General features: G+C 39.4%; 1 protein-coding gene across 1 annotated transcript in view; it reads right to left on the bottom strand.

Annotated features, from left to right (window-relative positions):
- Positions 1–15,310, bottom strand: part of LHFPL1 (LHFPL tetraspan subfamily member 1) — a gene marked incomplete at its 3' end in the record, with an annotated part of 43,281 nt that overhangs the window by 21,236 nt on the left and 6,735 nt on the right. The window contains exon 2 of the mRNA XM_082864340.1: positions 10,346–10,444. Coding sequence (XP_082720466.1) covers positions 10,346–10,444 — 99 coding nt within the window. The remainder of the gene's footprint in view (positions 1–10,345; positions 10,445–15,310) is intronic.

The following is a 15,310-nucleotide window of genomic DNA, read 5'->3' on the forward strand; positions in this document are numbered from 1 at the left end:
TGACATTATATTAATTTCAGGTGTACAATATGTATGATTCACTATATGCATATATTGTGAAATGATCATGACAATAAGTCTAGTTAATATCCATCACCACACATAGTTATACATTTTTTTCTTACGATGAGAACTTTTAAGATCTACTCTTTCAGTAACTTTCAAATATACAATAGAGTATTATTAACTATAGTCACCATGCTGTACATTACATCCCCAGTACTTATATATTTTATAACCAGAAGTTCGTGACTTTTGACTCCTTTTACCCATTTCACTTAATCCCCACTCTCTGCCTCTGGCAACCACCAACCTATTCTCTGTATCTGTGAGTTTGTTTTTTTCTTTTGTTGTTGGTTGTCTTTTTCAGACCATACAGTATTTGTCTTTGTCTGTCTGACTTATTTCACTTAGCATAATGCCTTCAAGGTCCATCCATGTTGTTGTAAATGGCAATATTTCCTTGTTTTCTGTGGATGAATAATGTTCCATTGTCTATATATCCACAGTTTCTTTATCCATTCATTCATCAATGGACATATAGGTTGTTTCTATGTCTTGGCTACTGAAAATAATTCTGCAGTGAATATAGGGGTGCATATATCTTTTCGAGTTAGTGCTTTTGTTTTCTTTGGATAAATACACAGAAGTGGAATTGCTAGATCATCTGGTAGTTCTATTTTTAATTTTTTGAGGAACCTCCATACTGTTTTCCATAGTGGCTGCACCAATTTACATTCCCACCAGCAATGTACAGGTGTCCTCTTTTCTTCACATCCTTGCCAACACTTCTTATTCCTTAAATATATATATATATATATATATATATATATATATATAAACATCTTTATTGGAGTATAATTGCTTTACAATGGTGTTTTAGTTTCTGCTTTATAACAAAACGAATCAGTTATACATAAACATATGTCCCCATATCTCTTCCCTCTTGCATCTCTCTCCCTCCCACCCTCCCTATCCCACCCCTCTAGGTGGTCACAAAGCACAGAGCTGATCTCCCTGTGCTATGTGGCTTCTTCCCACTAGCTATCTATTTTACGTTTGGTAGTGTGTATATGTCCATGCCACTCTCTCACTTTGTCCCAGCTTACCCTTCCCCCTCCCTGTATCCTCAAGTCCATTCTCTAGTAGGTCTGTGTCTTTATTCCCATATTGCCCCTAGGTTCTTCATGACCTTTTTTTTTTATATTCTATATATATGTGTTAGCATACAGTATTTGTTTTTCTCTTTCTGACTTACTTCACTCTGTATGACAGACTCTAGGTCCATCCACCTCACTACAGATAACTCAATTTCATTTCTTTTTATGGCTGAGTAATATTCCATTGTATATATGTGCCACATCTTCTTTATCCATTCATCTGTTGATGGACACTTAGGTTGCTTCCATGTCCTGGCTATTGTAAATAGACCTGCAGTGAACATTTTGGTACATGACTCTTTTTGAATTATGGTTTTCTCAGGGTATATGCCCAGTAGTGGGATTGCTGGGTCGTATGGTAGTTCTATTTTTAGTTTTTTAAGGAACATCCATATTGTTCTCCATAGTGGCTGTATCAATTTACATTCCCACCAACAGTGCAAGAGGGTTCCCTTTTCTCCACACCCTCTCCAACATTTATCGTTTGTAGTCTTTTTGATGATAGCCATTCTGACAGGTGTGAGGTGATATGTCACTATGGTTTTCATTTGCATTTCTTTGATACTTAGTGATGTTGAGCACCTTTTCATGTACCTGTTGGACATCTGTCATCTGTATGCCTTTTTTTGGAAAAAATGTCTATTTGGATCCTGTCACCATTTTTAAATCAGATTGTTTGATTTTTTGCTATGGATTTATATGACTTCTGTATATATTTTGGATATTAGCACCTTATCAGATATATGATTTGCATATATTTTCTTCCATTTGGTAGGCTGCCTTTTCATTTTGTTGATGGTTTCCTTTGTTATGCAAAAGCTGTTTAGTTTGATGTAGTTCCACTTGTTTATTTTTGCTTATGTTGCCTTTGTTTTTGGTGTAAAATCCAAAAAAATCATTGCCAAGATTCATGTCAGGGAGCTTACTGCCTATGTTTTCTGCTAGGAGTTTTATGGTTTCAGGTTTTATGTTAAAGTCTTTAACCCATTTTAATTTTTGTGTATGGTGTAAGATAGTGGTCCAGTTTCATTCTTTTGCATGGGGCCGTCAATTTTCCCCAATACCATTTATTGAAGAGACTATCATTTTCCCATTGTATATTCTTGTTTCCTTTGTCATAGATTAATTGACCATATTTGTGTGGGTTTATTTCTGAGCTCTGTATTCTCTTCCACTGATCTATGTGTCTGTTTTTAAGCCCAATACTATACTGTTTTGACTACTATAACTTTGTAATATGGTTTGAAATCAGGAAGTGTGATGCCTCTGGCTTTGTTCTTCATTCTCAAGATTACTTTGGTTATTTGGGGCCTTTTGTGGTTCCATACAAGTTAATTTCTTCTTTAAATGAAGAAAAAGAAGAAAGAGAGTCAATTACCTAAACTTAACTGATGAATCTTGTGGGTAAGAGCCAGGTAAGTGAATTTCTGGGGGGGGGGCAGGATGTAGAGCAGGCACTGGGGGAGGACTGGGATGGCAGGGAACCTGGAAGATGGACTGAGAGACAGGAGACGAGATCCTAGAAACAGGAGAGGCATTGGAAAGAAAGAGTTCAAACTTTTGGAGGGCAAGGGGTCTGAGATTCCTTTTGTAACTGTAAGTTTTTGTTTTGAGATTTGTATCTTCCCCACCCCCTTCAGATCATTTATCTGACACTCCCCCCAAAAAACACACACAGTCTCCTTATCTCAGGAAGAAAGACTGAGATAAGACACACATAAGGAGTAGATATCCCACAAGACCAGAGAGAGGCCCTAGGTAGACTGCATATGATCTTAGAACGTGGAACACAAAAACTTTTCTACACATCTTTATATCTTTCTTCTATGATCAAGTTTTGCTGGGCAATTTAGGTTCCTTTATTAGTGCAAGTCAAATCTAAAGGCACTTTAAAATTTCCCACACATATTCATTCCACTGAGGAACTCTTTGAGAATCCCATCACGTCCAGCCACTGCCTTATTTATTTGTACTCTGATTATACTAAAAGATTGACAGGGAACTCAGGCTGAGCGCAGGTGGTGAGGGTGGGGGAAGACAGGATGCAATACTGGGTACTTTCCATGATGTTTCAGACATTTGTTTCTGAAAACAATAGAGCTAAAGCATATCTTAAGGAAAAAAATTCTCAAATGACTCAAGATACACCCTCACCAATAGAGAGGAAAAAAGTCACTGTAGCACACATAAGACAGTGAATTAGGAGATAAGGCTCTACTCACAGTTCTGCCTTTAACTTGCTGTGTGTGACCTTACACAAATCGCTGTACCTCTCCATATTTCAGGGTTTCCTCATTATAAAATGGGCATACTACCATCTGCTATGCATGTACTTTCAAGGATCAGATTAGATCATATTCATGAGAACATGTTGCTAATGTGATCCATTGATAAGGTAGAGACCTTACCTTAGAATTATGTGCTCCTGAAAACACAATGGTTTTATAAGCTTGCTTGAAAACAGCTATGTGCCATTAGAAGTATTTAGCTTCTCTAAATTCTCAATGGGGCTCATTTGTGTGTCCGATGCTTATAGGTCTTTGGATATGAAGGAATGCTCTAATAGTTTTATAGATCTAAGAGAATTTTGAAAATCACAGTGAAGCTGAAATATGTATATAGGAAATCAGTTGAAATCAACTGAAATCTCTGTTCACGGGTCCTGCTCATTACACCTTCACTTTGTCAAGGACCTTTCTATTCTGCATCAGTCTCTCTCCACTATAGGATCATTACCATCATCATTCAACTATTTGGTCATCTTAGTAAAAGCCTCTCTTCATCCCACATTCTCCTTCAGTTACTACACAGTTTCTCTGCTCTCCTTCATAGCAAAACTTTTTAAAAGAATTGTTGGCATGTACTGCATTCATTTCCTCATCTCACAATACCTCTAATATCTATAAATCCAAAACTGCTCCTCTGGGTCCCTTCGTCTGGCTGACTCCAATGGCCACTTCTCTATCCCCAACCAGCAACTTGCAGCAGCATTAAACACAATTGACCATGCCCCTTTCTTTTTTTGACATACTCTCTTTCTCTTGGCTTTTGTGACACCACACTCTTCATTTTCTTTACATCCCTCTGGCTACTCCTTCTGAGTCTCCTCAATAGGTTCTTTCTTCTCTACAGAGGAGCATAGTGGCTAAGAGCACAGACTCTCAAGCCCTGCTGTCCAAAATGGTAGCCACTGGTCACATTGTGACTATGACATTTAAATTAATAAAATAAAATAAATTACATTCATAAAATTAAATACATTAATATTTATTAAAATTTAGATTAATAAAATAAAATTAAAAATTCAGTCCCACAAACCTAACATTTCAACCACTCACCAACAACACGTGGCTTGTGGCTAACACATTGGACAGCAAGACACAGAATATTTCCATGACTGCAGAAACTTCTATTGGATGGTGTTACCTAGACCAGGTTTCTAGAATTTGAATCCCAGCTCTGCCACTCTACCAGCTGAGTGACCTTAGGCAAGTTACTTAATCTCACAGACAAATATCCCTGCCCTCGTGGAATTTATGCTATTCCTACAATGGAAAAATTAGGGTGTGTCTAAAACATAGGCTGGAGATCTATAAATGTTAACAGCTCTTCAAGAGATATTGGTTAGTGGAAAATGCAAAGTGCAGAACAGTATGGATAGCTAGATAGTTAGATAGATACATAATATGATTTTGGTTGGACAAAATAAAGATATGCATAGAAACACATATTTTTACATTTATGAAAAATTCTGGAGAGATACAAAAGGAATGTAATGGTCTCTTTGGGGAATGGTATTGGTGTCAGGAAAAAGACTTACTTTGCATGTTCAACCTTTGTGTACTGTTTTATTTTGTCACATACATAAATTACTTTTGATTAAAAATAATAATCTTAAATTTGTATGTATATGAATTGGCATTTTTCTGGTTGTCTATTATTGTATAACAAACCACTCCCAGAACATAGCAGCTTAAAACAACAATCATTTTATTATATTTCATAAATCTGTCAGTCACAATTTGGTCAGGGCTCAGCTAAGCAATACTTCTAGTGCAATTGGCATCAAAAAGGGTCATTCAGTGGTATTCATATGGCTAGTGTGGAGGGTCCAGGACTGCTTCACTCATATGTCTGGTGCCTTGGCTGGAAGTTTGGACTCAACTGGGCCTCTCTGTCTCTAATTATCTCCAGGACTTTCCATGTGGTCTCCAGCAGAGTAGTCAGATTTTTTTTTGTATGATGACTCAGAGCTCCAAGAAACCAACATGGAAACTACAGGTTCTTTAGATGTTAGGCCTAGAATAAACTTGATGATACTTCTGCCATACTGTATTGATTAAAGCAGTTGTAGGTAGGCCAGCCCAGATTTGGAGGATAGAGGGTAGAGATTGACTTGGCCTCTATATGAGAAGAGTATCAAAGCATTTGTGGCTATCTCTAATGAAACACAGATATCAAGATTGCTGTCTTAATACAAGTCATATCTTTGATAATTCAGGCTAGGACTAAAAATCATAACTGTGGATGGTTTAGGATAACTTGACTGGGAAACTTAGGGAAAGAGGAGTTGAAGACATGAGGGTTACCCTTTCATACTGGAGGCTGCAGGATGCCATTCAAAGTATCAGAGTGAGAAATCTACTTACTCTAAGAATCAACTTCCCTGACTGGCAATGCCTGCTTCTATTGTCCTCCCTATCCCCTTCACCTCTCTCAAGCCTCTTCGTACCCTCTCTCAGGGTACGAAGCTCAGGTAGGGTCCATGTCTTTCTTGGCTCTGTGTCTCTCCCTTCCCAAAATACAGAACACATAGGAGGGTACAGAGCCTACAGCAGAATCAAAGTAATGCCATCATTTGACAGTCTACCCCCCAGCACATTCTACTCTGCTGTCTATTAAGGAAGCCCATCATCTATTTTAAGTCAAACCCTGTGTTAGATACTTCAATATACTTTTTCTTATTTCACCGTAACAACAGAACTCATATGGGTATTATTAGCATCCCCCATGTTACAGAGAAGGAAACTGAGACATAGATATCTTTACCCCATACAACTACAAAGATGGCAGAGCCTGGATACCAACCGAGATCTTTGACTCCAAACTCTATGATCTTTCAGTATACCATGCTGCCTCTCAAGGAAAAGGGAACAAAGGCCTATACACCGGACACTCAGTACTTTTCTCCTATTTCATTCATATATCCTCTTAATATCTAAGGTGTGTGAGGATGCTTCCACACTGCCAGAATCTCCAGGGTATTAAAGAAAGGTCTAAGGAGAAAGGCTATACTTCTAGCATTGGCATCCCCAAATCTTGGTATTCACAAGCTTGGCATTCCCATCACATCATGAAAGATTTCTTTTTAATTCTACTACAAGTTTTACTGCTGCTCCTAGCACCTCTATACTGCAAGGGAACAACTGTTAATAGAGTTGTCATTGCCCTGTATGTTTGGGCAGCTGACTAGAAATGGGTCAGGAATGGCACAGGTTATCTCATTTTTTCAGTACTAACCAGAAAGGTGCTAATATACAGGCATGCAATTGGAGAATATGGGCAGCAAATGTGGGCTTCAGAGGAATAAGAGACACAGGGAGTTGGAAGGATGTGACAGTGATTCAAAAAAGGAACTAGGAGGGCTTCACTCAAGCAGGATTCTTCAATTCCTTCACCTCTACAGATTCACAGAACAACACAGTGTCCAGTGCACTAAGGAAAGGGGAGCTAGAGCCCTTAGGCAAATATATGGTGTAGGAGAGAAGGGTAAATAAAGGAGAAGAATGCAGTGGAGAGGGAAACAGTAACCAAAGGAAAAAAAAAAACCTGAGTAAATGAAGGAAGAGAAAAGTAATGATCCTGTGGTAAACACAATTGAAGCCCATCAACTTGGGACAGAGGCAGCCAAACACAAAATTGCCCATTTGGGAACTAGGTCCTTGGAGGTGGTGATTGGTGCAGAAAACTGCCATACGACTACATGCAAATGACATCTCCAGTTTTTCACTCTGGCATTTTACATTAATAAAAGTAGCCACTCATTTTATTAGAAAAATATTATCCTCATACCAAAATCCAATCAACACATCACAAGAAAGAAATCTACAGACTAATATTCTTAATAAATATAGATGCAAAAATCTTCAACAAAATATGGCAAACCGAATCCAGCAACATATAAAATGGATTATACACCATGACCAGCTGTGATTTATCCCAAAAATTCAAGGTTGGTTTAACATATGAAAATCAATAAAATACATATGATCATCTCAGTAGGTGTAGAAAAAGCATTTGACAAAATCCAGCACCTTTTCATGATGAATACACTTACACTAGGAATAGATAGAAAGGAACTTTCTCAAACCTAATAAAAGCCATCTATGAAAATAGCCTAGCCAACTTCTTACTTAGTGGTGAAAAACTGAATGCTTTACCCCTAAGATCAGGGATAAGACAAGGATGTTGAATAGAAAACTCTGACGAGTTCTATTCAACATTGTCCTAGAGGTTCTAGCCAGGGCTATTACACAAGGAAAAGATTGGAAAGGAAGACTTAAAACTATTTCTCTTCTCAGATCATGTGATCTTGTATATAATAAATCCTAAGTAATCTACTAAAAGTTCATTAGAATTAGTAAAGGAGTTCAGCAAGTTTGCAGGATATAAGGTCAATGCAGAAAAATTATTTGTATTTCTATACACTAACAATGAGTGATCCAAAAATAAAATTAAGAAAGCAATTCCATTTACAGTATAATCAAAACAATACTTAGGGATATATGTCACCCAACAAATTGCAAGGCTTATATAATGAAAACTACAAAATATCATCAAACGAGGTTAAAGATAACTTAACTCACTGGAACATCATCTTGTGTTCAATGAGCTGGAAAACTTAATATTGCTAAAGAGGCAATACACTCCAAACTGATCCAACCTCTATCAAAATCCCAACTGATTTTTTGCAGAAATTGACAAGCTGAACCTAAAATCCACATGTAAATGCAAGGGACCCAGAGTAGCCAAAACAGTCTTCATGACTTTAGATTTGACAATACTGTATTCCTAGATCTGATACCAACAGCACAAGCAACAAGAGAAAAAATAGATAAAAGTGGATTTCATCAAAATTAAATAATTTTGTATTTCAAAAGATGTCATCAAGAAAGTGAAAATACAACCCACAGAATGAGAAAAAGTACTTGCAAATCATATAACTGAAAGGGGTCTAGTGTCCAGAATACATTAAGAACTCTTACAACTCAACAAAAAAGGGCAAATAGCCCAGTTAAAAATCAGCAAAAGATTTGAATAGATATTTCTTCAAAGAATATATAGAAATGGCCAATAAGTAAATGAAAAGATGCTCAACAAAATCAATCATCAGGGAAACACAAATTAAAATCACAATGAGATGTCATTTCACACACATAGGGATGGCTATAATTTAATAAATGTAAAATAAGTATTGGTGAAGATTTTGGAAAATGGGGACCCTTATACATTGCTGATGGAAATGTAAAATGATGCAGTTTCCAAAGTGATGTTTTCACTTTGGAAAACCGCCTGAAGGGTCCTCAGAAGTCTTAAATATAGTGTCACCATTTGTCCCAGCAATTCCACACCTACCTAGATGCATACCCAAGAGAAATAAAAATATATTTTCATACAAAAATGTATACACAAATTTTTATAGCAGTATTATTCATAATATCCCCAAAGTAGAAAAACCCAAGTATCCATCAACTGATGAGTGGATAAAATATGTTATATCTATACAATGGAGAATTATTCAGCCATGAAAGGCAGAAGTACTGATACGTGCTACAACATGGATGAACTTTGAAAACATCATGCTAAGTAAAAGGAGGCAGACACAAAAAGCCACATATTATAATATGATTGCATTTATCTGAAATGTCTAGAACAGGTAAATCTAAATTGATGGTGGTTTCTGGGGGCTGGGTACAGGGAGGAATGAGGAGTGGCTGCTAATGGGTAAGGGGTTTCATTTTGGGGTGATGAAAATATTCTGCAATTGGATAGTGGTGATGATTGCACAACCTTGTGAATATACTAAAATCCACTAATTGTACACTTTAAAAGGGCAAATTTTATGGCATGTGAATTATATATCAATAAAGCTGTTATTTTAGAAAAGTAGAATTATAGAACTAACAACCCAGCACCTGCCAAGTATTTACTCATTCCTTCACCTATGGCAGAATTATTATATTTAGCAATCAGCCCTGCCCTGAGCCAGGAACACTGAACATGCCGGGGTCTACATTTGTCATGTCTTCTATATAGCCCTTCCGTTATGTTATGTTTGTAGAGTAAACAGCTCCTTCCTCCAAAAATGAGTCAGGTGAGACTCAAAAAACAATCTAAGGCCACAGAGAAAAAAGAGAAGTATTGGAGCATAAGCTATAGGGAATGGGTGGCCTTTTCTTCCAAAATCCTCTCCTTCAACTGAGAATACTCAAGGAGAACTGGACATTTCTCCTCCTATTCTCTTCCATCATGGTAGGTTGGACAAATATTTTGAAATCTTCCAGGGGGAGTCCAGTCTATTCCCAATTCACAATAATGAACTTAAGCCATTCTCAGTGAAGTTGGTAACCACAGAAGAGCCCAGAGCTACTTCTGTCACCCATTTGAATATTTAACACCTCTTGTCATTAACATGCCAGTAACAATGTAAAAATGCCAGTAACAGTTCCCAGTGTTTAACCTAGGTTCCTAATGCATGATGTAAAGCAAATTACCTCTTGTTATAACCTCAGTGGGGAGCGAGAAGAGATACTATTGATTTGTATTTGGAAAATAGTGCCTAGAAGGATATACAACAGGGACTAGTATTTATTCAGAGGATGACGGATTAGCAGTCTCCAAGCATTAGGAATCCCTCTGTAGATAGGGTTGTCCCAAATCAGTCGCAGGACTCTGGGTAAAATTACATAAAGAGTGTGGAGAGATATGGTTAAAGAAGTAGAATTTATGTTCAACCCTTGTAAATTAGCGAGACCACATAAGTCTGACCAATCCACCACTTCCCACAAGCTAACATAGTGAGAGACTCAGGCAAGCACCACGACCAAGCACAGGCACCTCCAAGAGCGCTTTGAAAAACAGATTCCCACTGAGCCACCACCACCATCCTGCACAGGTCACCTTACCTAACTGAAATTGATTGGAGACGTTCCCACATGTTTGCATTATCTCTGGACTATTCCATCCCAAGGGGTATAAGGCACAGCCTGAGCTTATCAGCAGTCCTGGAAAAAAAATAAAAGCATACACACAGGTAGAAAAAATATAACAGGTCTTCTATCATCCCAACATTCCCTCTGAATTAGCTCAGCTCAAATTCTCCCTCCTCCACTCAGAGCTTACCTTTCCCCTTTCACCCTAAATGTCTATGACACTACCAACTCAACAGGATTTCTTTGCTGTGCCATAGGTGGTGAGTTGCAGTAGATAGGAGAGGGGACAACTCACAAAGAAAGGACAGTATTGGGGATTGAGACAGGCCAGTATGCTTTTCACAGCCAAAATGTTTTTGCCAATGACTTACAAAGCTGAATTGGCCTCTCCAACCAGACTCCTCTTCTATCTTGGCCTGATTTACAAAGAATAAAAAGGTAGGGGCTGCTACTCTTTCCTACAATTCATCCTTTTCTAAGAGTCGAAGGTAGTCGAAGGTAGGTCATGACTTCTGTAGCTTGAATTCAGCTGCCAAACTGGGGTCTACAGAAAGCATCCACGTTATCTAGGCTTCTCCCGGTGAGCAGGGCACCAGACTCCCTCTTCCAGAAACGCTTCCTTCTTCTGAGAAACCATCCCAGCTTCATGCTAAGCATTCCTACTTTCTTTGGTTTCCAAAACCTTCCACTGTGCCCCTTGCCTTCACCTCCATTTTGTTTAGGTCATTTGGTTACTACAGGGAAAATCTATGGGATCTTAGTGATAACCTTACTCTTCTGACCAGAGATACAAATCTGGGTCTGCTTGCTGACACTGTCTTTTAAGGACAACTGCCTCATCCACAGCTCTTGTTTACTGCCTAGGTTTACATTTTATAACCTATGATCACCTCTCCGTTGCCTTTGGCGACCATGGATTGAACTAAGCATTGGCATCTGACACAAAAGCAACCAAATTCATTGGCTGGCCAGTAATGGATGTCATCATATCGTGCTCTGAAGAGAAGAGCTGGGCCAGATTTTTGTTTCTGGAAATTTTAATCAAGAAACACAGATGCTGGACTTCCCTGGTGGCGCAGTGGTTAAGACTCCACACTCCCAATGCAGGGGGCTCAGGTTCGATCCCTGATCAGGGAACTATATCCCACATGCATGCCGCAACTGAGAATCAGCATGCCACAACTAAGGAGTCAGCCTGCCGCAACTAAGACCCAGTGCAACCAAATAAATAATAAATATTTTTTAAAAAGGAAAGAAACATAGAGAAGCTGAGCTAGTTAGCAGATGGAGCAGAAGTTAGGAAAAAACACCAGGAGGTAAAATCAAGTGTGTGTCAAGCTAAAGCCAAGTTCAGTCCAAACTTATGAATAGACATCAATTCTGGGTAAGCTGAGGAAACTGATTGGTAAAGTAAGAGAATAGAGAGGCAGGAAGCAGATACATCCTGAGGGGAAAACTCCATACTGCTCCTGAAAGAGCTAGAGAATCTAGTCCTTCCCAATGGCTTTCCAGTTCCATTTTTCTTATGTTATAATAAGTCCCCTTTTCATTGGAGAACTCAAGCAAGTCTCTGCTGCTTACAGCCAAGAGAGCCTAACTACAAGAACGCTATACTTGAGTACTACACCAAAGTTCATAGGAAGGTCACCTGCCCTGAGTGTGGATGCAGAACCTAACACAACACAGAGCCTCCACAAAGCACGTATTTGATTAATGATGACTGGGTGGCATATTTAGAGGTTACAGAAAGGTTTCAGACCGTGAAAAGCAAGCTGCCCCAGGGACTGCCAGCCTCACCTTCGTTTCTCTTTCCTCACCGAGGAAGACTCCATATACACCCTCAGAAGCTAATAAGCCCACTTTGCCTTCAGCTGCAGCCTTTTGGAAGATCTCAAAGTACTCGCTAAGCTTGTCAGCAACATGGCAACCAGCTGTTCTCAATACTCAGTGAGGCCAGAGAAAAAGACAAGGACCTAAAGAAAAATCAAGAAAAGTTTAAATAGGAAAACAGAGAGAACTTTCTGACGGTGAGAGAGGGTTTAGAAACTAAAAGAATGACTAATTAAGGTTAGAAATTCCCTTCAGTGGAATGCTTAAAATTAGAAGACACTCTTATCTGTCTGATAGTCTTAAAGGAGATGAAACTGGTCACTCAAAAGACTTTTCTAGGCTCTGGAATTTATCCAGTGGCAATGGAACAACACTCCTATTTTTTCTCACCACAGATAAACTGAAATCATAGGATATGAGGGGGTATGAGCCAGAGTATGTAAGCCCAGAGTATGTACAATGGGTTAAGGACAAAATTGGAAACAAAACCTCAGCCTTTTCCTGCTTTCAGTGTGTACCCTTTGAGAGAAGAGTTAATAAAAGGTGAGCTTTCCCACACAGACTAGGAAGAAAAGAACACAAGTTCGTAAAAGAACAGCAGTTCTGTATTCTAACCTCCACATTCAGATCCCTGGGACTGGCATGAGCTCTGACTACTCAAGCAGGAGCTTGTGCTGGCTAAGTGCCTTTCCTGACACGGCAGGAGGAACCTTTCACCTTTTTCAGCCCCCCTAAAGACAGGGCTTGACTTAAAAGCTGCCTGCTTGGAGTTGTTACCTTGCAATTTTTCACAGGCACCCGGCCAGAGCCCAGGAATCTCTGCCCAGGTATGTGTTTTGCCCCAGCGCATGTGGCTCCGTGCTCTGCCCAACCTGCCCTACCACACCTCCCATCCCCTATCCTCCCTCCTGCCTTTTAGACAGGTGAGCACAGTAGGTTGTAAACATACTTCATGGAGACATTGGACCTGTAACTGACAGAAGATTCATTACATTTGATCATAGATGGAGAAAGATGTCCTAGAAGATGTGTTATTTTAAAATGAAGTCACAGGATAATTTATCCTCAATTATATTTGTCCCCAACAGTTCTAATGAATTTGGGATATGAAGATGGGCTTCAAATAGCAACATAGAAGTCATTTTCCATTGACAGGCTCTGCCACCTTCTAGAAGACTGGGGGCTTATTTAAAATGTAGATTCTTGAACTTCACCCACAGATATTTGATTCAGTAATTGTAGCCCAGGAATATGCCTTTCAAAAGCACCCTAGTGATGCTGATGCCAACACTTAAGAAAAACACCACTAAAAATATTAAAAGCAGGAGCTCTGGTGGCAGAGAAAATTAGTTGAAATCCCAGCCCTGCCACGTATGAGCTGTAGCCCTGGCTCCTACTTTCCTACATGCCATTCCTAACTACAGGTTTTACTGCCCCTCCAGACACATATGCCCCATGGAGAAGTCTGTCCCAACTGCACCTGCCTCTAGAAAGGGAAAGCCCTTTAGAGTGTGTTACCACCCTTACTCCACCACTGAACATGTGCAGGTGACCAGTGGGCTGCCATCTTCCTTCCCTTCCTCAACTGCTCCTTCCACAAGCATCCCCTATCACAAAACGTACCAAGTGTCCTCCTGAAACACGGTTGCTATAGTTTTCATTCATTGCTCTGACCAAACAGAGGCCTAGAGTTAGACACTTTGCTCGGGTTCAGCCCTTGTGGCAACCTCAACGCCAGTACAAACCTTTGGGCGCACACTCTCGGACAGACCTCAGAACCCTCTCTGCTGCTACATTCCAGCTGCCCTCAATCTTCCCCTGCTGCCAGAATGACTACTTCCCCATATCGCAACAGCTGTATAACCATCTCCCACATTCTCAATTAGGTAGATGCCTAGTTTTTGTCTCCGGGCAGGGAAAGTCTCCTCAGCTGGGTGTTATCAACCTCCTTTGTCCACCACAACCTCCCATTCACAAGTGCAACTGTTGGGTGGGCAGCCATCTTGTTACACTTCACACCCCACTCCCAAATATCTGTCCAAGTATGGCTATTTGGTAGTTTGAATTTACTACCCTGAGCAGAAGTCTAGTATGGGTTAATTTGTTATTAATTTGTTCAATTTATTGCTCTTATAGCAACTTCAACTCAAACATAGTGGAAAATTTATGTCTGCCGTCCAGCTATAGCTCAGCTTTCCCTTCCCAGGGAGCACTCCCACTCAACTCTGCTATTCATTTCACTGCATATTCTCTCTCAGAGTTATAAAACAGTTCACCTCTGCTAGAGATTTCTGAAGTACATCAGGAGAGGCTTCACAGAGAGGCTGCATTTGACCTGGCCTTTGAGAGAGAGAGATTTACAGGCAGAGATGGAAGAAAACAGAATTTCAGAAAAAAGCAACACTATGAACAAAACTGAGCAGAGGTTTTCAAATGTTAGTGTGTACTGGAATCATGTTGGGAAATGATAAATAACAAATCCAAGACAGTAGTTAACTTTGCTGTGGGAACAAGAGAATACTATCAGGGTATGAAGGAGATTTCAACAACATTGGTAATATTCTATTTCTTAAGCTGTATAGTGCACATATCTGAAATATTTCATACTATGCTTTCAAAACTAAATCAGCATGAGAGGCCGTGTAAAATGCAGAGTGCCAGGCATCAGTTCTGATTGGGTAGGCTTAGAAAGGCACTAAGGTATCTGTATTTAACAAGCACCCCAGGCAATTTCTTATACAAGGGCTTCATGGACCACTCTGAAAAACATTGTGATAGAATTTCTTCTCCAAACGGAAAAAGAAAAATCAATGACATCAGTGCATAAAGCCCAGGGCTGAGAGTCAGAAACCCTGGACCACAGTCTCTGTTCTGCTTCAAATTTGCTACATGAGTTTTTGTTAGTAGGTTAACTTCTTTAAATACCATTTCCGAAACAGAAAGCCACTTTTATAATCCTTGTTCAGCATGGTAAGGCTAAGTTAAATTATGCCTGATGAAACTTTGGAAGACTTTCCAGGAAATGCTTGGTTTCCAGAGAAGATAATGGTTTTTAGAAAACAGCACTCTTTCCTTGAATCAAGTTCTCAGTGATCCGTCTCCAGTGGC

Source organism: Leucopleurus acutus (genome assembly GCF_964270905.1).
Source record: "Leucopleurus acutus genome assembly, chromosome: X".
NCBI classification, from domain to species: Eukaryota; Metazoa; Chordata; class Mammalia; order Artiodactyla; family Delphinidae; genus Leucopleurus; species Leucopleurus acutus.